The following is a 24,679-nucleotide window of genomic DNA, read 5'->3' as shown; positions in this document are numbered from 1 at the left end:
TGTTACCAGCTAGAACTTCAGACACTGGAGAGCATCTTCACGTTACGTTTTCTGCAGACCTCATTAAAAAACAAACCTCCCGCCACCTTTGTTTCGTTGAGGAGGACACTGAGACTGAGTGGAGGTGCTAACAAGCCTGTGCTGCTTACAGCTACGTCTTACGAATCAGGATTTTCCCACCTTGTTCCACCCAAACAAAACACGCAGAGACTGTGACGCTAGGGTCGCCCAAGTGGTGCAATTATCACCCATCACTCCTGATTTCAAAATGGTTGTATTCGTCAAATAACTTATCGCTTTCACTGACTCACTATAAATGTTACCCATGTGACCTTATACAAAGTATTCGGAGTGTTAAAAAAAACCCCTCTCATTTGTGTTATATATTACAATGCCACTGAATCTCTGTAGCCCTCGTATTTGCAAATGTCTGGCAATCAGTCCGGCCTTAATAAATGTTAGTCGAACAAGGTAGTAAGACAGACCAGGGGGTGAAGAAGGTGTCAGAGATGGTGTTTGAAATATTCAGAATAAGGTTGTTAAAAGACAGAAGGATCGACGAGCAGACAGCGAGATCTACCTTCCCCTTCCCTGGACGCCCGGGAAATCAGGAGAGCGCTGCCTGCAGGCAGGGATGGTCACTGCAACCCTCCCCTCCGGCATCGTGCGGGGCCTTCCACCGAATGTGGGTGCTCTCAGTATGTGCGACCCGATGAACTGATTGTTCCTGGAGGTAAAACTAATGGAAGGGAGGGCTGAAATCCTTGAAATCTGGATGAGAATAATTTGCCAAAGTGGGAGGGGTAGGAGCCACTAATGATGTGTTAAAATGCAACAGTCCCTTCATGAAATATTCACCACTTTAAACGTGTCTAATATCAGAGATTAAAAGGCCTGGGATTTGTCCTCGAGACTCCCAGGACTGATTTATGATCTGCCACCAGCCACAGTCCTCCTGATTCATAATGGGAGAAGTAAAAGGGTTACCTCTGGCACAGGGGCAGGGAGTCGGGCTGCAGTGCAGGAGGAGGGCTGCGGGGAAGGGGCGACGGCTGGGGTCCCTGTCTCTCCTCTCCGGGACTCTGCCTGGAAGGGCACAGGTCCCTTTCCCTCCTCTCCCTCCTCTCGGGAATATTAGTGAGAGTGAAAAATCTGTACAAGGGTGCTGTTCTATTTTCCTCTTTCTTTCTCATGTGCTTACTAGGCAAGTTTCCCCTGCCTCCGAACGGCTCATTAATTACTGATGCTCATTATACAACAAATATGTATTTTGCAAATGAGAGGCGGCCACCCTGGAGGTCCCCCTAAGGCTGCGAGGAGAATGGGGGAGCGAGGCAGAGGGAGAAGTACATGAATGTTGGTGGCAGACAGATCTGGGTTCCAGTCCTCCCTTTCTCTCTCCCTAGACGTGTGGTCTAGGGAAATGTAACTGACTTTCCAGGACCCAGTTGTGTCATCTATCGGTTGGGAATGGTAGCACGGGCACTCTCACAGAGCGGATGTCAGGCTACATTGAAGTAGTGGAGGGTGATGCTCACAGTAGATACGTTTGTTTCCTCACCTTTCCCTTTCCCTGAATTCTGAATATGCTGACATGTTAACTCTAGGGACTTCGTCTAACTGATTTGCTCCTTGCTACCCCTTAGTTTCCCCGTCCACACAATAGAAAATGGGAGTAGATGCTCCTCAGTTCCAAGCAGCAATGAGAATCCGTTGTTTGAGGTGAGTTTCCAAATCCCTAACCCCTGCTTTCTGGACACTTGGTTTTAGCCTGAGCTCTGATCTCGCTGAGCAGCTGGGCCAGGTGTCTGCAGCAAGGTTTCCGTCAGGGCCGTGGCTGTCAGCCTTATGGAGCTCTGCTCCCATTTCTCCGGCTCAGCCTACTCTCCACCACTTGCAGCTGAGCATTGCATTCTCTCAAGATGCCAGCCTCTGCCTGCCAGAGCTGAGGATTGAACCCTTCCCTGGGCGAGGACTTGCTACAATCCTGCCTCTGCGAGGCAGCCGGGCTGCCAAAGAACAGCTCCAGGGGTGCAGGGTGACCAGGGTTCCCATGCTCCGTACCCCTGTCACTGTGAAAGCTCCTTCAAGGGAGGGGTCACATCCATCTTGCTCACCACTGCATCCAGCACTTGCCGCGCTGCCTGGTACCTAAATACACAAGGGGATGCATTTCACGATCATAATGCCTATGCCAGCACTGCAGGGAAACATTTTTTTTATTATTTACCTGTTTTCCCCTCTAGCCTGAGAGTTTCCTGATCACAGAAACCTTTCCTTAATCATCTCCATATCCTACTAATTAGTATAGTGCCTGATGAAGGGTAAGCAATGCATTTGTTAAACGCATGACTAGATGGGTTAGTGAATGTATAAATATATTCTAAGTTCCATAAATTCAGGCTGACTTCATTTAGAATAATGACAGATCTGCTGAAGACGAGAAGAAATTTTGTTACATCCATGGCATGTATTTGCCAAGGAAATGAAAAGTGTAAACGTGAGGGCTGATAAAATGTGTGAAAGAGAAATTCTACTTCACATTGGAGCTGAAAAAGCTCTGAAAGATCATCTAGTTCAAAGAGGCCCAGCTATATATTTTTTTTCAGAAGGAGAAAACAAGCTCAGAGAGGAGAGGCATTTGGACAAACCCCTGGACTTGCCTCTGGACTGGGCAGGATTAGAACCCAGGGCTCTTGGCTGTGGCCTCAGCACTCTTTCCCTGAACTGGTGGTCTCAACCCTTCAACATCATCACTGGCAAGATTTCCTGGGAACTTCCACCCCCTTGGTACTCACTCCTGTGACATGTCCAAGCTTCCTATAATGACAATGTATTGCATTTATAAACTGCAATGAAAAAAAAAACAGTAATATAATGAATTTGAAGTATTCTTAAGATTAAAAACATACATTTATATGTGATTGATAACACAAAACTTACAAAAACAGTTTAATCTCTTCATTAAAGTGGTTCCCATAGGGGAATTCACTTAAATAGTCATCATGCTAATAACTGGAACTTTATTATCAGCTAGAGAGGAGTTGTAGTGGTTCAAAAATATTTACTCTTTCTGTCTCCTAGGTTCCACTAGTTGAATTCTCATTTTTTGTTACATGCATTCTCACTCCATTAATGCTTGGGATAGAAAATGACAGGATCCCTCAATTACGAACAATCCGAGTTAGTGTTGTATGAGGTTCCCCTAAATCACTCCAAGGAGGACCGTGCCTTCCTGGGAACTGTGGAAGACTGGCGGCTGGTGAAATGGTTCACACTGTGGGTACTGCAATCATCTGGCTTTGGATTTAAATCAGGATTTCCTGACTCTCCGCACTTACAATTTGTATGAACTTGATCAAGTCGCCTCACCTCTTTGAGTTTGTTTCCTCATCTGAAATGAGTGGTATCACCTATCTGCTGCAAAGGCCAGTGATATATCTGAAAAGTCCTCAGAGGCCTCTCTGGCACATTTCTTCTTGCTGAAAACATCATAACTATCCCTTGTGTTAGTATCGTTCCTGAATAAAAGACGCCGATTCAGTGTCTTGTTGCAGTGGAAAGAGACAAGGCTTTCGAGATGAAGGATGGTCTTGGTTTCAGTGCGTGCCCTTTGTGAAGAAAGGGACCTCAAATTCTTCATCTGAGAATTAAAGCTGCAAATTGGAGTCACTTTAATGAGATAACCTGCAAGGCTGATCCCCGTGTTGCTGGAACCAGCACCTGTTGCCTTTCTCTGTGGCTCCTCCCACGGATGGAGACACAGGCTCAGAGAGGCTGTGGGCATCTGCCTGGGGGTGCTTGCCTGGCCCTGTCCCTGTCCCACCCTGCTCAGAGGAGCCGGTCACCTGCCCTGAGGGTGCTAGATAAGCGTCAAGCCTTCTTCCCAAGTCAGCCGCTGTCTGGCTCCTCTCCTCCCACCTGTCATCCTCCTGTGATTCCATTTTCACTTGCTTCCAACACGGTCATCACTTATCATCACAGGCCAGGGACACTGGCTGCTGCTCACTTCCTTATTTACTCTTCTTGTCACTGTGGCTGGAAAGACACCTCCCTGGCACCCAGAGCACTAAGGGAGTGTGCAAGGCACCCTTTCCTGTTCCGACTCTGAGTGGGTGACCTACCTAGAGCTTCTCCTCTTCACTTCCATGCTGCTGGGGTCCAGCTCAGGGCCAGGCATTGGCGGGGGACACACAGGCTAGCCGTAACACGACTGCGGGCCTGCTTTGTCCTAGGACTCATGGGAGACACTGCAATAAGTTACCGTATGTCATCTCACAGGTCACACCCATGGCTGGTACAATGTGGAAGGTGTCCCCATTGTGAAATAAGAAAACTGAAGCTCAGACTTGACCAGTCACTTGCCCAAGGTCATAGTCATGTTCTTTTACATAATCACAAGACATCACAATAATGGGCATAACCATAAGGGCAAGAGAAATGAGAGCTTCCTTTAATTTTGACAGTGATTGTGTGCCAGATCATTAGGGTAAGCGAAGAAGGCAACCTCCAATCTCATTTTGCTGATTTCTGAAATTTCACTATACCTAAAGATTAAGAATTGTTCTTCCAAATAGCCTCTGTTCAAATGAAAATACTTTATGCAGGGTTGTACTGAATTCATAACACCTAGATAATGAAGGGCAGTTGGACTGATTTTCTACTAGTAAAGGTCAGACACAGGGGGAACACCGTACCTTCTGCTAATTGAGCACCTACTACGTGTTGACCTTAGCCAAATAATTTCTGGTATCCATGACAACATGGGGAGGAAAGTTTATTGGCTTCACTTTAAACAACACGAAGTTGAGGCTTGGAGAGGGTGAGTAAGCTGCCAAAGGTTGTGAAGAGAAGAGTGAACATCCCAGCCCAGCATCTTTCTGATTCTTCCTTCCCAAGCTGTGTGACGACTCTTAGGGGAAATGCTTTACAAAGATGGAAAAGGGCACAGAAATAGAAAATCAGGGGGTTTTGGAGGTAAATCTACCCTGTGGAACGTTGACTTATTGGTGTCCAGTCCTCCTTTCTCTATAGTAGTAGTCTGCATTCACACTCTTGCCATAACTGACGGTGAGAAGAATACAATTTCTTCCCTAGGCTTTGTGTTCAACCTTGCCACATGACCTGATTTGTCCAACGGGATGTGGCCGTCAGCATGTAAGCTAAGGTTTAAATTGTGTAGTGCGGCTAGGCTTGCTCTCTTGTATCCCTGCCTCGTGCCACGAGCAGACCGTGTTCCAAGCAGTAGCTGATCAAAGAAGAATAAGGGGCATGTGGAACACAGCTGGACACCACATGAACTTGGAGCTGAGGTCTGATTAGATCAGCCCAGCCAGATAGGTAACAAACAGCAAAACACTTACAGTTGTTCGTGATAAAGTGCTGTTGTTGTTTGTTAGGCAGCACGAGTGTAGCCAAAGCTGCTGAAGCACCTTAGACGTGTATATCACCATCTCCATGAATAATGGTCCTGCTTTCTTCCCAAACTGGAAACCTTAGAAACATCTTTGACTGGACTCTAATTAATTGTTTTACCCACAACATGCGAATGGTAGCTGAGTCCCCCTGATTCTATCTGTTGTCACTCAGATCCACCATTTTCCATCTGTCCACAGTGCCGCTGCCCCGGTGTAGGCCCTCAGCATTGTCCATGTGCATGGCCGTGGAAAAAGCCTTATCACTGGGGGCCTGCTTTCATTGCCCCCAACTAAACTCACTGGATGCCAGTTATCTTCCCGTGGGAACAGCTGCACCCACGGCTCATCCGAAACACCCCAAGTGCCTGCCAGCTGCTTTCAGAGTACAGTTCACACACCCTAGTCTCACAGTTGAAGCCCTCCATGATTGGCCCCTGCCAACCTTCCCAACCTTACCAATTACTCTTCCTCCTTTGTACCTTTCATGCTCTAACTTCCTCTGGGTTTAGTCATCAGAACAGAACCATCTGAGACCCACCTGCAGACTAGCACCAGCTCCTTGCAGCAGGTCTGCCTTGAGAAAAGCAGAGCCTGTGAACAGGAGATGGGCAGGTTCAACAGAGGGAAGACCATGGGTTGAGAGTGACTAAGAGGTGAGGGGAAAGTTAAGTGGCAGAATGATTCGTTGGTAAAGGAATGAGATGATCTGGGCAGTTTTGAATGCCAGCAGTATCACCAGGAGTTACATTTTATAATACTGACCTCTGGGAAACTTGGGGCAAATCACTTTATTTTCTTGGCCTCAGTCTCCCCATCTATAAGATGAGTGGCTAGTAATCAGGGACACCCAAATACCCTCCCCACCCTTATTCAAATTCCAGTCTTTCTTCCCTCTTCCCACATACTCTAGTCTTATCTTTCGAAGTCAGGATCCCTCTAGGGACTGGAGGAGGGGACAGGATATGGCTGGGAAGGCTAGGAGTTGGGGAGGCAGAAACACACTATGGAAGGGAAATAATAAGAGAATAGAATTCAGACACTTATGAAGAAAGAATGACTTCTTTAGAGGTCTACACAGTCAAAAGTGCTGAGTGACCTGGGGCAGGTCCCCTCCCTCCCTGGGACTCAGCTTCCTCTCTATCTGTATAGAGAACAGTTTGGTCTTGATAACATCTAGGCAAACTCCCTTGGCCATCTCTGATGTTCCCCTTTTCCTCATGCTGCTGGAATAAGATGTTTCAGCCTTGTTCTTCTGAAAGCACTTGAGAAAACTTGGACACCAGCATTCCAGCTGCTGGCCCCTCATTGTCATCCACCAGCATACCTTTGGGAGCAAGAACAAGAAAAACAATAGAGGCCAAAAGGTTTTGGTGGCATAGGTGGGTGATCGGATCTGATGGAGATCAGAGTCCTTAATTGAGGCTACATGAAGATTAATTGGGATTGACCCAGCTCATGTGGGCAGCCATGTGCGTTGGCCCAGGCTCTGAGAAGTCACCAGCCAGGTCACACTGGGGCCCCAACTTCAGGGTCCCAACCAGGGTGACCCCCACTCCACTGGCTCCATTCTCTCTCTTCCCAGCCTCCTCCATCTCTGGGGGCACCATTCACACAATTATCCACAAATTCATGCTGGGAAGGAGAGTTTGTGGGTAAGAGACTCCCTGAAAATTATAGCTGATCGAGGAGGGAGAAGGGTAAAGAAACCTCACTACTAGCCTGCAGCAGATACAAATGCAGACATCTCCAACATCCAAGAAGGATCTGGGATTGACCAATCTGGGATTGGTTGACACAGTTGTGTCACAGTTCCAGTTGACCAACTGGGGATTCCTGACACAGATGCACAGAGCAGGGCCTGCTGGGTGCGGGTCACCCTCTCCAAACCATTCCCAACCCTTCACCCCAGAGCTCTGCATCATCCATGCTGCTTGGGTGAACCTGGGAGGGATAGTGGGGACATGGGATACAGCCTAGTGAAGGAAGAGCAGCATTGGCCTGGGAATCAAAAAGACCCTAGGCTGAATCCTTGTTCTATATGTATGACCTGAGTATCTTGGGTAAATCATTGTACTTCTCTGCACCCCAGTTTCCACATCAGAAAATGGGTGTCTTAAGCCCAATTTTAAAAACCATCACAAGGATCAGAGATATATTACAAACAATCAATTATTACATCCATCGCCAGACAGGGAGGCAGCATTCAGTAAGTGGAGGCATTATTGTGGTTGTTGTTGCTGTTATCACTCTTACTGACAGCACCACAATCATCACACAACCATGTTGTTGCTGTTGCCCAGGCTGGGCAAACCCTGGCCCTGACCTCCCTGGTGTGTTGCCCTTGTCCCTCCTGGTTGCAGTCCCCTCCTGGGCTTCCTGCTGTTAGTTCTTGTCTTTTCCTCACATGGGTCTTGTTTCACTCCAATTCAAGTCTGACTTCTTCCGACCACTTTTCATTCTCTGGACCACTCCTCTGTGCCTGGCATGAGATCAGGGCACAGGGATGCATTCCCTCAATTCCCTGCCTTCCAGTCGCTGACACTCGAGGGCAGAGACTGACAGGGAAACACGTCACTACCACACAGTGTGGTCACAAGGTGTGACTTATGATGGAGGGCGAGTGTGTGCAAAGGGGCCCAAGGTCAGGACACATCAGGGGAGAGGCAGAGGAATAAGAATGAGAGAACACTGAGATTTCTAAGTGCCAGACAGTGTTGTAAGTTCTTTATTTATATCAACTCATGTGACCCCCATGACAAGCCTATGTGAATAGATTCTATTTTCAACCTCGTCTTCCAGATGAGGAGACTGAGGCCCCGAGTGGTTAAGTAATTTGCTTGCCTAAGGTAAAAATGCTAAGAGGGTCAGATCCAGGACTGGAATCAGCCAGCCTGGTTCCAGAAACCCAGGCTGTACTTCTTTTCTCTCCAGGGGAAGGACTTTTCCAGACACAGGCAATGACAGGTGCAAAAGTAGGTCACAGTGTGAATGGGAAATTGGGCGCCCTTCTGTTTTCCTGGATCAGTGGGGTCCCCAGATCAGCTGCATCGGCAGAGCCAGAGGGTTTAACAGACACTGAGAAACCCTGCCCTAGATCTGCAGGGGTGAGAAAACAGCCTCTGGGAACGCTCCATGTCCCCTCTGCAAAAACAGTCATTCTCAAACGATGAGTCCAAGATTGTGCATGGAAAGAGGCAGCTTACAGCAGGGCAGATGGGAACAGGAGTCAGAAAAGGGTCTGCACTCTGCGTTTGTAACCCAGTGTCTCCATGACTTTGCATTTCCTGTCTCTCGCCACGAGTCCTCACTTCTACAGTGAGGTTAATCAGGCCCACCCCATCACTGAACTACATGAATGATGCTCTATTCTTCATATGGGCTCCAGAAACACAACCTGCTCTTGCATGGTTATGATTAGGGGGCTGGCTGTCTTACTGTTTATGCCTAACTGTAGCCCTCATCCTGGACCCCTTGGTTATATATACCCTGGTGAAAGGGAAAAGCCAAGAGCTGCTTACGGATCATGTTAAACTGATGTGTTTGATCCAACTTTTCACCTTTAATCCATTCAAATATTCTGTGATGCATGTGCTAATGTCATCCTGATTTTATAGATGAGGAAATGGAGGCCCCTAGGAATTAAAAATGACTGGCCCCTAAGACACACAGCAAGAAAGAAACAGGGTCAACATTCAAACTCAGGTCTGCTTGACTCTGGAGTCAGACCTACCTACACTAGACCAGGTAAGATAAAGGAGGCTTGGTATGACCCTGCATCTCACTGAAAATGGCCCACCTTGGTGGCCCTACCTGGCCACTTACCACACCTCTAGTGTAACCCACAGGGGTGTAAGTGAGACAAGGTTATGTGGTCCATCTCAGTGCCATGGGACCCTGCAGCTGTTACTGCACCAGTTAATAAGTGGCCTTTCTGAAGCCCCTCTTCCTCTCAGTCTCTTTCTTACCTAGAAGATGGAGAACATAAGCCCTGTCCTCTCCCATTCACAAGGATGCAGTGAACATAAAATATAGACTTAGTCTATTGAGAACTCATGATGATTTATCATGCACTTGTTCCCTGCTTGAACAAAACCTGAAACAGCAAAGTGAAAAATACAAAATAAATTAAGCAGAGAGTAATTACTCATTTTGCAAAAAAGTTCTTTACAAAAGAGATGCATTGATGGCTTTTTTCAAGCATCAGCTATCTTTATGAGTGTAAAACTAAATTCATTTATAAAATTAAAGTAAAAGGAGCAATTATTTTCCAGATGCACACTGAGCACAGTGGACCACGCACATGTGACCTGCTCGTGCCCTCAAGACCATGAAGGAAGGAGCCCAGATGCCCCCCAGGTGGGGCCTTTGCTTTTGTCCATCCAGGGATTGGAAAATGAAGAGAGCCTGTGGATAGCACATGACTTGTGCTTCTGTTTCAGAGGGTCCCTCACTCAGAGTGACCTCAGCCTCAGCTAGGTAGGCAGATGGTCAGGGTCAGGGCAAGCTTCCATGAAAACTGGAGATTTGTCATTTCCAGGTCTTTCCATCTGGAATATCATACTATTTTACATAATGTGTACATTCAGCTGAACCCAGCTAATTTTCACTTTTCTAATCTCACTGCTGATTATGTTCACATTCCTGTTCTTGCTCTTCCCCACCCCCCATCTTTGTCTTTGTTTTTGTAGCTGCCTCAGTTTCTCTCTTTGGTCTCTGCTTCTCCTTCTTTATGCATGTGCTCTGCAGCCCTTGCTGTCTGCCTTTCTCTATGCCCTGTTTTCCTTTATAGCACTGTCAGTGAGAAGAAGCCCAAGGCACAGCCCCAGACCCACCTTAACTGCCTCCATCCACAAAAGGAGTCAAAAAAGGAGAGTCTGTCTACTTCAGGAGTTAACCTGAAGATGACGTAAAACATGGCATGTAACAGTGCCTCAAACAAAGGTTATGTTCAACTTCTGTTAATTCCATCCCCCCTTTTCTTCTTCCTCTCTTTCTTGATTTCTCCCATGTCCCTCCTCTTCTTCTCTCTTCCCTTCTCATCATCCCCCATCATCTTTGCCTTGTTCTCCCACAAGCACAGTCAAGCCCCGCCACTCACCCCATGCCCTGGCCAGAGCCTACTTTCTGGCAACAATTTAATTGAAAAAACAGTGCAAGTTCCCATCAGTTTCTCTTTTTTTTAATTAAATTTATTGGAGTGACATTGGTTAATAAAGAATATAGGTTTCAGGTGGATAGTCCTATAACACATCATCTGTATATTGGATTGTGTGTTTACCACCCCTAGTCAAGTCCCCTTACAAACCATTTTTACACCACACTGATGGGTATATGATGGAGGATCATTGTGAATCATTAAAATTAAGCAGTGTGTGTCCAAGTGTCCTGTTCCAGGCTTCACTAGGGAGTCAGGATCGGCCGTTATGTCCATTTCTAGTCATTAGAGAGTGTGCAGGAGGCTATACACACTGTCCAGGGAGAGGCCACCTGACCATGCGGAGCTTGTGTGAAGTGGCTTGAATTCTGGATGCCCTGCCCTGAGGGACACCCCTGGTGTGCCTCTCTACCCCTGTGGCCACCACAGAAACATTTAGTAAAGTGTCATAATACTGTAACCAAGAGGCTTGAATGGAAATACACACAACACGCATGCTCCTCATCAGAGGCCTCCTGTCAAGGGAGAGGGAAAAGGACAGTGTGGTGCAATGGGCTGGCTCCCTAGAGATGGTATCAAACCACCAGAAAAGGCTATTGCTGTTGCTAAGTGCTGTGTTCTAAGTGGTTTTGTGGAATCCCCCTGTGCTCAGAATCTGTCATCACACCTTCCAATCCATCATGGTTAAGCCTTTTGTGGGTTAAGCATTGCCAACAGTGGAGGTTCTTTTTGTTCCTAATTCAATAATTCCCATGGGTTGAATATGTGTATTTGCCATATAATGTAGCAGGTACTTTGTATTGATTATAATCATCACAATAACCTAGCAAAGGTGAATACCTTTTCTTCTGATGAAAAAGAGCAGGAAATTGAGGCTTGGGGGGGAATTAAGCAATTTGCTCAAAACCATACCACTACTTAGAGACAGAGCCAAGGTTTCAACCCATGTCTGTCTGAATTTGATGCCTGGACTCTATCCATTTTGCTTTGGCTGCCTCTCTAAAGAAAAAAAAAAACCCACAGAGCCCACCAAGTGGGCAGCTTGACCTTGAGCAAATTAAAGGTGGTAGCAGTGCCTTGTCTGCTTCCCTCCTAGTGACTGACTCAATCTGGGGGCTCAATATTTGTGAAAGACAGAGAATAATGAAGCTTATATGGAGCCAGCCTTGCCCCAATGCCTTGCACTGAAGCACTTATTTGCATGAAAGAGTGGATCTTATCATAAGCCTATAAGACACATCTGGAAAAGCTCTGCCAGAAGCCAATACTACCTTCATATGTTGTAAAGATTCCTGAAGACATTGGCTCAAGTTGCAGCTGGGAGCCTGTACCTCTAGGATAAAATATTTTAACTGCTTAAAAAAATCTCCAATATTAGGAAAACCAAGTTTCAGCATGGTAGTCATGAGACCTCTACTATGCTGCTAAGTTACCCAGTGACAGGCTGGGCTGAGAACCTCACCCTTGTCATCTATAGAAAAAACAGATTGGACTAGATGGTCTAAATAATTCTTCCTAGCCCTGGATCTCTATCCTTTGACCCCTCAATGTGCCCCTGTAGAAGAAGCCTTTAAAGGCTTCTCAGGAGGAGGGTGGGAGGGTGTTATTTCATTGTGCTGAAATAACAATGTTCCCTCCTCAAGTCTGAGGGGGCATGCAGGGTTGTGCAAGTGCAGGGCTGACACTTAAGACTGAGCACATCCCTAGATTCTGTGCTCAAAATGCCTTACTCACCACCCTTGAGTCCCTACCCTGCTGGAATAGTTATAGCAAAGCTCTAGTCAACTCTCTCCCTTCCATCACAATTTTGTGTCAGTGTTTCCCTTCTCTCTCCTCCTAGGTCACCAGCGCCTGCTATGAACTGAATGCTTGTAGTCCCCCCAGTTTCCTATGTTGAAGCCCTAATCCCCAGTGTGATGGTACGTGGAGATGGGGCCTTTGGGAGGTAATTAGGGTTAGAAGAGGTCATGAGGGTGGTGCCCTCATGATGGGATTAGTGGTCTTGTAAGAAGTGGAAGCCAGAGAAAGATCTCTCTCACTGTGCACTCACACACACAGGAAAGGCCATGTGAAGACACAAGGAGAAGGTGAGAAGTTGACCACTGCAATCCAGAAAGAGAACCCTCCCCAGGAACCAGTTCTGTGGCATCTCGATCTTGGACGTCGTCTCTGGAACTGTGAGATATAAGTTTCACTTGTTAAAGTCACCTAGCCTATGACATTTTGTTGTGAGAGCCTGAGCAGATTAAGTAAGAGGTGTCATCCTCTCCTGGGTCCTTTCTTATTTTTAATCCCCACCTGAGGATATACTTATTGATTTTTAGAGAGAGGAAGGGAAAGAGAGAGAGAGTAACATAGATGTGACAAACATCAATAGGTTGTCTCCCACACATGCTCCAACTGGGGATCAAACCTCAACCTAGGAATGTGCCCTGACCGGGAATCAAACTCACAACCTTTTGGTGTATAGGATGATACTCAAAACAACTGAGCAACCCAACCTGAGCTCCTGGGTTCTTTTTTTAGAAACAGAGTGCAAACTGGTCTTGGAGCTTATACTCATGGAAGGAAGACAGTGATTCTTTATCTCCAATGTCAAAACCTGAAAACAACTGATTGGACAGAAAGCCCCAACAGACAGAGAGGGCAGCTGCCTTTGCTCACTACCCCCAATACAGAGCGTGATGCCTGGCACATAACTGGCGCTCACTAAATAAATGCAATGAATGAAATACAATATCTGGATTCCAAGCACTCTTTCTACCTCCCAGGCTACCACCCTGGTCCGGGCCACCATCATCTCTGGCCTGGATTATCCCATCATCCTTTTAGGTCTACCACTCTTGCTCTGTCCCTACATATTTTTCTCAACAGAGTGGCCAGAGAGAGCCTCTTAAAAGGGAAGTTAGATGACCATAAGTCTGCAACTCCTGAGGCTCCCATTGCATTCAGATTGAAAGCTGATATCCTTACAGTGTTCTCAAGGCCCCACAGGCTCTGACCCTTTGGCCTCTCTATGACTGCATCTGATATTCTAATATCTGGTAAAGCTGAGCCACCTTCTCCTCCATGACCGTCCTCAAATACGTGAGGCACGATCTGCTTTCAGGGCCTTTGTACTGGCTGTCCCCTCTGCCCGGACTATGCTGCCCCCAGACATTCACAAGCATGCTCTGTCCCCTTCACCTCTCTTGAACAGTCTAATTAAATCTACAATCACTCCTCTCTTCCATATTCACCACCCCTTCTTCTTGCAGTCCTTTTAAAATAAAAGTGACACATCCTCTCCTAACATACATACAATTTCTGCATTTGTTACTGCATATATTCCAATGACCTGTCTGCCCAGGCCCTCACTAGAACGTGAGCTCCGCAATGCTAGCAATTTTATCTGTTCTGTTCATTGTCAGTGCCTGACATCCTGATTACATTAGGTGCTTGATAAATACCAGTTGAATGTCAAATGAACAAATACATGAATGAATGAATAAATAGTGAAGCTACTTCTCTAACTTGGATGTCAAAGCAGTAAGGCAATCTACAAGACCAGAGGTTGACATTTTTTTTTTCTGTAAAGAGCCAGATGGTAAACATTCTACATGTTGCAAGCCATAGGGTCATGACCACTCACCTCTGCTATTGTATTGCAGTCATATGCATTATGTAAACTAGTCAGCATGGCTATGTTTTGACATACCTTTATGAAAAACAGCCATTGGCCTGTGGGCTGTAGTTTACTGACCTCTGCACTTGATTAAACTCTATCCAGCCAGACACTGGGTCTGGTTTTGCTCCCTGTTGAGTCTCAGTACAAAGTATAGTACCTACCCCAGCTCTGTTACTCAATAAATGTTTTGAATGAAATGACATGTATATGAAATATAGTTCTGCTCTTCACAGTACATCACAGCACTGTGCACTTGAACTTGCTCCAATAATGTAAGTGTTCTATATCTGTGCTCCCTGATATGTCAGGAGCACCCGAAATGAGGTAAGTATAAATTAATTTACATATTGCTAATAGCTACCATACTAGACAATGTACCTCTATCACAATCATTCTTTTGCTTCATAATCCAACTCCAGTCCCTCCTCCTTCAAAAAGTTTTCCCTGACTAAGGCTCACTGTATAAAAAATAATTCTATTTCAATTAGCATACTATTCTCCAGTTCTATCCATGATGTCACAAAAGGCAGAAGTTCCTTCCTCCTTTCTGCTGTGTAGTATTCCATTGTACAAATGTACTACAGCTTTCTGATCCACTCATCTACTAATGGGTACTTCAGCTGTTTCCAACACATGGCTAAGTGAACTAAGCCAATTGGTGAAAGACAAATACCATATGACCTCACCTATAAGAGGAATCTAATTAACAAAATTAACTAATGAACAAAATAGACCCACAGGCATGGAAACATGGAACAGATTGACAGTGACCAGAGGGGAAGAAGGAGCAGGATAATGGTGGAAAGAAGGGGAAGGGATTAGTTAAAGAGCATGTATGAATGACCCATGGACATGGACAACAGTGTGGGAATTGACTGTGGCAGTAGGGGGTGGGTTATGAAGAAGAGGGCAAGGGGAAAAATTTTGGACAACTCTAATAGGGAAAAAATTTTAATTAAAAAATTAAATATATAATATTTAATAAAATATATAATAAGTAGCAATAAAAAGAAGATGATACAAAAAATTCTACAATGTTCATTCAATTCAATTCATGTTTTGATCACCACTATAATAACAGCTCATGTTTGTTGAGCTTTGTGTACAAAACATTGTACTAAATGCTTAATATGCTTTATCTAGGTCAATCCTAATAATAACCCTCTGAAGACTGATATGTTGCTATTGTTAGCATCATTTTACCATTGAGAAAAACAGAGGCTCAGCAAAATGCCCAGACTTGTACAGGTCCAAAATGAAGGTGCTGGGATTTGAACCTTAGCCTATGTGAATCCAGAGCTCAAGTTTCTGACAACCACAACATGCTTATTGAGAGCAGAAACTTAGTTCGGCCCCAGTATGCTGTGTGAATGTTTACTATTCCTCAATAGGTCAGGAATCTCTTACTACATCCTCCAAAGCCAGAGTTGGACAGAGCATTGCTTTCGATGGAGTATGCAGTACAGAGAATTTGAGAGCAATTAAATAAACTCTAATGTAAATTCCTTTTCTGTTATAAATGGAGAAATGGAGGCCCAGAGAACAAAGTGACATGCCAAAGGTCACACCATGAGTAAAAATCACAGATCTAGGAGAGAAGCCCATGGAATTTGTCTCCAAATCGAGTATTTCCCTTTTCATTCACTCATTCCATTAGTCATTATCAAACACCAACAGTGTGCTAGACAATGGGCTGGTTTTGGGGACAAAGCAGTGAGTGACACAGACACAGCCCTTGCCTTCACACAGCATACAGTCACTCAGAGAGCTAGTAATTAAACACCACATCACACAAACAAGTTTATAATTATAAGCTGCAATTATCTATTGATAGTAGAGGCTAGTGGTCAAGAGGTTAAACTCTGAAGCCAGACTTCTTGGATTCTAATCTAAATTCACCTAGACTTCCTAGATGTGTGACTTTGGGAAAATCCATTGACTTTATGTGATTTATTTCCCTCGTCTACACATGGTGATGATAGGGCATTGCATTACAGACCTTTCTCAAGGACTTGTCTGGTAATTATGAGTATCTCACAGTTATTATTGACAGCCTTTTTCCCTTACTGGTACATAAAATATTCATATATATATATATATATATATATATATATATATATATAGTTTCTTGGTTTAGTTAAAATCTGACCTGTGTCCACTACACAGGGCTATTAAGAGGATTAAATGAGATCATATGTGTGAAATGCTTGGAAGAACATGTGACATATAAGTTTGCACAGTTCAATGTGCATTATTATTATTTACTATAAAGGGAAAATCAAGTACATGAATGGAACATAAAATGTGGGGGAAAAACTGAGTGTAGAGTGTTAGTGTAAACCTCCTTGAGCACATGACATTTAAGTTGAAACCTGAAGGAGCTACAAAGGAAGGGAAAAATGTGGCTCATAAGAAATGGCTGTAGGTAGAGAGCAGATTTTTCACACAGAGAACAGTCCCTGCCAAACCTTAGCAGACTGGTTACTGAAAAGGACTCACCAGCAACACATGTGGAACATTTCACAACACGGATTGTGTGCCCTAATTACACTCCCAACTCCAACATATACTTGTGCTATCATATCCTTTTTTCATGCCCTGGTTTGTAGACAATCATTGCTCATAAGCTATTACAATATATTTAGAAGGTTCCTGGAATCTTTTTTGAAACAGTAGGACATATACCATTTTTTGGAGGTCTAGTATATTTTTGTAATACACTTGTTGAATAAAATTAAATATAGACTCTCAACTTAAATGCCATTAAACTATTTTTTATGATGAATTATACTCTTAAAAGCTGAGGGCCTTTTTTCTTTTTTTAATACCCCCAAATAATAATGAGAGAAATCTCAAATTATCTTCCTGTATGAAACTTTATGAGATTTCATCAGATCTCTCACAACCTGTTTTTTTTTTTTCAAGCTCAGAAGCAAAGATTGCCTTGACACTTCAGTGTGATTGGCAAGTTCCCAATAAGAAAGCATTTTCTGAAGTCTGTTTTGTAGTCCATTCTAACCTTCTTGTCCTTCCCAAGGTTTGAGCAGTCAGTCCCATTGCTTGCCATTGTGGTCTCTCTGAAATTTTATGACCTCATCTTTGACACAGATTGTCCTTTTTCAAAGGCCCTCAACCCTCCTCCACAACATAACATTTTACAACCCATTTAAACCAAATATAGCAAGACTCCCAAACAGAGATATAAAATGGCTTCCCTGCAACTCATACATGCTGCCACAGTTCCACTGTTCAGTTCTGCACTTTTCCCTTGTCCCCAATCTAATTGGGTCATTTAATTTTTTTTCAAGTCAACTTATTCTATAAATTCTTTGTCCAGAAGATTCATACATGCCTCTGAGAATTCTCTGCAAATACCTATCGAAGCAAGAATGCCAGAGTGCCTCTCTCTTTGCAAAGCAAACTCTCTCACACACTGACTCTTCAAAACGGTAGCTTGTCACTCATTCTGGGTCCAAATCCCACCTGTGATACTTAGTAAACGCATGACCTTGGGAATGCCAATCATCTACTTTAAGGCACAGCTTCTTCTATGGAAAATGGAAGCAATAATAACTACCTGGAAGTGTTGTTATGGAAACCGAGATAGTTATATAAAGTTTTAGCATGATGCTTGATACACAATAAGTGCATAATAAATTGTATATGCTGCTCATGAACCACTTGATGTCTCATCAAAACTCCACCATGATTCTCTTAAATATAAGCTATATCAGGCCATTGTCTAACACCCCTATATCTGCTATGTATAGATAATGAATCTTCACCAAATGGATCAATCTGGTGAGATAAATGAGATTTTATAATAAACATTAATTTCATGGACTTCAAGCAGAACAACCTTGGTTTGTTTTTATTGCTTGAATGGCTTTTGTTGGAAATGGTTTTTAAAAGTTTGATTCCATTATCTTGCATGTCTGAATAAATAAGGCACAAGGGCCATCAATCGACAATCAGTTTAGACAAATTTTGTTTAAATCAGGTTCTAGTCAAGTTCAGGACCAAGGAATGATGAAGTACAGAAAGCATTATGGATTCTGAAAATCAGCGTGCCTCACTTCATGAAGGATTGATTTCCCCAGTTGAGGCCCACTGGAGTAACAGCACAGTTGGACACAGACCAATCTTGAATGGATAAAACATAGAGCTGACTTTAATTTAGTTCACGAAAGACTAGTACCCATCTCAAGAGAGAAGGTGACTTTCCGAAGAGAATTAGCTGTACCAGATAAAAGTCTTCAGCAAAAAACACACTTAGCTCAAAAGACATTGTCTTGCACTAAGAGCTATCCGTGGTCCTGACCCAAGAACATCACACCCAATCCATTGCCCAAGCCTTGACATTTCAGCAACTGAAACTTGCTCCTCATTCATTCATTCATTCAAAATAAATAAATAAATACATCGGTACAGGAACTGTTGCAATCCCTGTGATACAGCAATAAATAAAAGGCAAAGTTCTTATAAAATTTATGTTCTCATATACAAATCTCTCTTTTCTGGTGTGACAGAAAGTTGGCTCTCTCCTGCTTATTTAACTGCATGTCTCACCTATGCACGACTCAGCTGAAACCCTACACATCTGCTCCATTGCCTGGAACCCCCCTCCCGGGTTACAGTCTCCTTCAAGGCAGGGCCATTCTCCATCTCTGTGAATTCTTGGACTTTACAACTTTGTAAAGTCCTTGTGTCCCTTTAAACTTTAATAATACTAGGCTCAGCAGATAACAGAAACAATCTGTGAACATTACAAATATTTAGTAGGATGTAGGATATATATATATATAATATAATTATACAGGGTGTATTTTCATTTCATTGCCATTGCAAATGAAAAGTGGCTGCTGAAGACATGAAAATAAACTGAATCTGATGGTGAAAAGGACTGAAGTTCATATCAATTTAAAAGAAAATTCAATCTACTCTGAATGCCACTTTCAAATTGTTTCAATCATACTTATGCTCTAAGTTATTAGTGCTTAGGAGGTCATAGAAACATGAATTTTGAGCTGGAAAATATCTCAGGAATTATTATTCAGGGTCGTAATTTGTATCTTGCCACCAACTTAACTGAGTGACAGTAGGCCACTGACTTAGCCTTGGTGGCCCTCAGTCTCCTCATTTGATAAGGCTAGATGGTCTCTACAGACCTTGATTGCATTAAAAGTATGTGTCCACTCAGCTCTTTGTTGGAGAGAAGGAATATAAAGTTCACAGTATGTGAAATTACCAAGATCAAATAGAAAATCTGTGGCAAGGCTGGCACTAGGACTGAGAGCCTGGAATTTTTTTCACTGAGCAAGTTTAAAAGTAACATGCAAACTAAATGTAAGTCCAGCAGATGGGAATGTCCAGATTATTGTTAAGCTTCATATCAGGTGGTCAGGTCCTCCAGAACCCGGGCTATAACTTATGTTTTTCTTACATACTCTAACACCATAGTGCATTTCTGGATTAAAGGTGTCTCATAAAATATTTATTACATTATTTAAAATTCATTAAATTAATTAAGTCAAGATACAAATGACTGAATAACTGATTATAAAAATAACATTAGGCGCTATGTTTGGAGTGTGCACTGTATATTAGGCACTACACCAAGGGCATTTTAAATTTCATTTTTCATTCTCACAACATCCCCACAGCATAGAAACTACTTAATGAATTTTTACATGTGTAAAAAACGAGGCTCTTACATGTTCAATGACTTGCCCAAGGCCCTCCATGTGGAAAACAGAGAAGCAAGGGTCTGAAACTAGTTCTGTCTTACTCCAAAGGATAAGTCCAGTTCCATGATTGTTTACTAAATGCTTAAATGATGAAATAAATAGGTGAATGGGTTAATGACTAAATGAATTAGTGTCTGTTGTTGTCTCATGTGGTTTGGGCCATAGAATCAAAGCTTTTGCATATAGAATTTAGGATGACACCACACATGTGCAGACCTTTCATAAAGACGTTTCATAATGAGACTTACTCATGATGACATTCTCAAGAGACAAAGCCTGATCATTTGAACTGTTTGGTGGTGCATGTTATGGGTCTATAGCAAGTAGTACTTGAGTGTTCACTTTGCATCTTCGGAGAGATAAAAAGTGAGGGTAGTCTGCTCTGGAAAGGAGCATAATGCCACCCTCTGGCAATACTGCAAGCCTTCACTAAGCCTCCACTGAGGCACTTCTTTACCTTGGTCCTTGACTGGTCTGTTCTCACCCCATCCATTGTTTGAAGATCAGTGTTCCATGATCGGGAAAATAAGCCAAGGTTTGTCATATTTACTAATTTTGTTGGTATAAGTACCCCCATAATGGCCCATTTCTATGCTATCTACATGACATCATTGAATAAAGAATTGGGAAGAAGTCAGAATAATCAAGTCTCATGAGTCCATACAAGCCAGCTCTAGCACACCATGGATCCAATCACATAATTAGGCCTCTGAGTGGTATGAACTGTAAAAATCCCTGGAAAAACACACCTGAGTTGGGCTATGGCACACAGCCAGGAACACCTGGCCAGATCCGCCCACGAATCAAGACAAGTATATATTCTTCAGCAGCAACATCTCCCTGCTCTCCACCTTTCCCCCCACTCAGTTGGGAGGAACAACTTTTCCAGTTGACATATTCAGTAAAACTTTTAAGGCATGACGGACAATGCCTGGACTCCATGACTTTGTTCAATCCCATATATCCCACCCACAGAAGAAGGGGATTATTTATGTGAAGCTAAGCCAACTTCAATCGACCTAAGGCTTGTATATGAACAGGGCTTGGGAATTTAGATTTTCCATGACCTTCCACAAATCCTAATTCCTAATGGAAGGCAAAAGAGGGGAAGTCCAGCTGTTCCCTTGGGGTGGGGTGTCTCCACAAACAATTGGACAGGTGTGCAGGGTAGCTCCCCATTTCAGTGGCTGACATAGTTTTACTAAGTCCCTTGGTGGTTCTCACAATCTCTGGATCCTTGTCTCTGAGTGCCCTTCATTTGACCTTTCCGATGTCATCTCCTGCCACTCCCCCAGTCCTCTTCCTCTGACTCTTGTGCAGCACACGCTCTAGGAAACAGCATAGCTATACTGCTCTCTGGTTTCTGGAACCATCCTAAACTTTTGTCCTCTTTTTTCAATCATAAAGCTGCCTCTGCTAAAGTACCATTCCTTCTCATGCTCCCTAAATATTATATAAGGCTTGGTGAACAGGGCATCTTCTCCATGATGTATTTCCTGAAATCCCCATCTAGAATACGTTTCTTCCTGCACTCCAGGCACGAGGTACTTTATTAGTGCCTGCTCTTGATTTACACCATATTGTGTCTTTTATAATAGCTGTATATGAGCATGTTCTTTTTATTTCTGTGAAAATGTGAAATCCATGAAGGCAGGAACATTGTCCAATTTGTCTGTGATTTCTCATAGCACTTAACACAGAGACTTATGAGTTAGGAATTAAGAAACTCTTTCTTGAATTGAATCTAATAAATTGAAGTAAATTTTGCAGAGTGGGTCTAAGTCAAGTCCAATGAAAATATAAGCAGGGAGCTTATGCACCCATTTCTCCTCTTCTAGGAATGAAGACCCTGAAACCTTGCCACCAGAGCCCTCCTCTTCTCAGGTTTGCCTCTTACTCCCCTCCTCTGTCACCCCCCCCAGCCATATGGGCCTCCTGTTGGTGCTAAACCAATGACAAGCTCCTGTGCTCCTGCCCCACAGCACTGGCCCTTGCTCGTCCACCTGCCTAGAAAAATCTCTCCCCTGATAGTGGCATGGCTTCCTCCTCTTCAAAAGTTCCTCCTCAGTGTCACCTTCTAAGAGAAGCCTTCCCTAACCACTGTCTATGTAATAACAAGCCCTGCCCCATCCCCAGCTTAGCACCCATATGCTTTGGGCTCTCCCCCAGCCTTTATCATCACCTGACAGAATGCACACACTCACACACACAACTGCCTGCTTGTCTATCATAGCACTGCCCAACGGAGCCTTCTATGGTGATGGAAATCCCTATAGCTGAGTTGTCCAAGAGGTAACACTAGTCACATGTAGCTATGGAGCACTTAAAATGTGACAAGAGTTTGATTCCCAGTCAGGGAACATTCCTGGGTTGCAAGCTAGTTCCCAGCAGGAGGCACACAAGAGGCAACCACATGTTGATGTTTCACTCCCCCTCTTTCTCCCTCCCTTCCCTACTCTCTAAAAATAAACAAAATCTTTTAAAAACTATGACAAGAAATGAATGTTTACTTTTGTTTAATTGTAATTAAGTTAAATTTAAATAGCTGCATGTGGCTAATGGCTACCATGTGAGACAGTACAGATTTAATGTCTCTCTAGAATTTAAACTTGATTAGGGCACAGATTTTGCCTCATTTGTTCACTGCTGCGTCCCCATTGCCTAGAAAAGCACCTGGCTACTCAATAAATATCTGTCAAATGGATAAATACATGAATATGCTAAGAGCTTTCCATCATTAGCTCATTTAATCCTTAAAAACAGGCTTGTGGGACAGATACTATTTGAATTCTGTGGGAGTCAGAGAGAGGAAGTGAGCTACTGAAGGACATCCAGGTAGTCTGTACCTATGGCCAACGTCTCCCTACATAGAATGAATGTGTTCTGAGATCTAATGCACAGTACAGTGAATACAATTAACAACACTGTATTATATATTTGAAAGGTGCTAAGATCTTAAATGCTGTCATCACCCAAAAAGTGATACGTGAGGTGATGGCGGTGTTAACTTTACTATGGTAATCATTTCATACTACATACATGTGCACATATTAAATTACCACACTGTGCGCCTTATACTTACATAATGTTTTATATCAAGTAGATCTCAAAAAAGCTGGGGAAATGATATAAAGAATGCACAGCTAGTGAGAGGGAGGCAGGATCTGAGCTCAGGAATGTCTGATGACATTCAGACACTTTGCTTTGTTAGAGTTGAATGAAATGCTCTCTGTGGCCCTTTCTAACTCTGAAATTCTGTGGTTTCATGAGAGTTTTCTCCCTCACTGGCCAATCGCAGCACATAGTTTAAGCACCAATTGGATTGATGGACCTTTACATAAGCCCCTTGCCAACCACTCAAAAGCATGATTCTTCAGGTAGAAAGAATGAGTGCAAACCACCCCTCAACCCATATGCTCCCTCCCTCCACCTCCAGCCCTGCCCAAGGCTCACCAGTCTCCGGGTCGCAGAGCTGCTCACAGGCATCTGTTGTCCTCTGTCCGCAGAGGTCTCTCACCCACGGGGAGGTGGCGTTGATCTGGTAATACAGGGACAGCTTGGCCGGGTTTAGCCAGTCGGAGATGTCCAGGTAGCTCCCTTCACTCACCACAAAGCTGCTCCCTGCGGATGAACAGAGAAAGATGGCTACTTTCTCCCTGGTTTTAGGGTTCAGATGTGTGTCACTGCTGATGCTGCAGGTCAGGAACACAGACAGATGTGTGCAAGTCACCTCCGATACACACCCAAGCTCCCCTGTTCTCACTTGTCTGTACATACTTACAGAGCACTAGCAATGCTCCGATTGAGGTGTCAACAGCCAGCAGAGAGAGAGAGACAAATCAGATGCAAGAGACAGTTCAACTTAATGATTACAAGTCAGGCCCTTATGACTGAAAGAGCCTTGGGTTCAAATCCTGAGTTTGGCCTTACCAGCCACTGATTTTGAGCAAGTCACCCAAAGCTTCTGGTCCTTGTTTACATCTCCTGTTAGTGGGAATATTAATGAGACCTGACTCCTTGAGTTACTGTGAGAATGAAGTAAACCAATGTACATAAAGTGCTTAGCCAGTATCTGACTTGTCCTAGCAAAGACTGATTCAATATTAAAGTTTAAAAGAAAAAGAAAGCTAATGTCCCTGTCATTGAGGCATCTTCTCCGGATCAGGGGTCACTATGCACACAAGGGCCAGGTGGGCGAGTCAATGGGAAAGATAAGCTGAGTGCAAGGGAAACAGCATAGCTTCCTGGCTTGCTAGCTTAGCTTTTTTCTTTCCTTTTTTCTTTCATGAGAGAGGGAGAGATTCAAAGAAATCTCTAGCACCTCTAAGGAAAAAAAGCAGCACCTGCACAATGGAAAACACTTTAATGCTGGAAAACAATAGGGGAAGATGAGGTGAACTGGCCACTGCAAGTTCTACTGAAAGGGAGCAGCTGCAGGCGGGTCTGAAGGCCAGCGGTGGCTGGTCTCCAGATGTGCTTCAGGAGAGATTGAAATGTTAGGTTTTCATTACAATCAACCAATGTTTAAACAATGGCTTCAATTTATTATGGAAAGCTTGTGTAGGCTAAACAAAAGACCCTAGCTTTGCACTTCACGTTCTTTCACACACACCACATATACATATGTAGGCACGTATACAGATATATGTGTGTATATATATGGATTACACACATATATGCACATATATATATT

General features: G+C 43.7%; 1 protein-coding gene across 2 annotated transcripts in view; it reads right to left on the bottom strand.

The window, feature by feature from the left end:
• Positions 1-24,679, bottom strand: part of ASTN2 (astrotactin 2) — an 817,144-nt gene that overhangs the window by 439,122 nt on the left and 353,343 nt on the right. For both annotated transcript variants that reach the window (XM_037154714.2, XM_037154715.2), the window contains exon 7: positions 23,440-23,607. In XM_037154714.2, the coding sequence (XP_037010609.2) occupies positions 23,440-23,607 (168 nt within the window). The remainder of the gene's footprint in view (positions 1-23,439; positions 23,608-24,679) is intronic.

Source organism: Artibeus jamaicensis, unplaced genomic scaffold, assembly GCF_021234435.1.
Source record: "Artibeus jamaicensis isolate MK-2021 breed Jamaican fruit bat unplaced genomic scaffold, CSHL_Jam_final scaffold_1964, whole genome shotgun sequence".
In the NCBI taxonomy this organism is placed as follows: Eukaryota; Metazoa; Chordata; class Mammalia; order Chiroptera; family Phyllostomidae; genus Artibeus; species Artibeus jamaicensis.
This window is presented reverse-complemented; position numbering and strand designations above follow the sequence as displayed.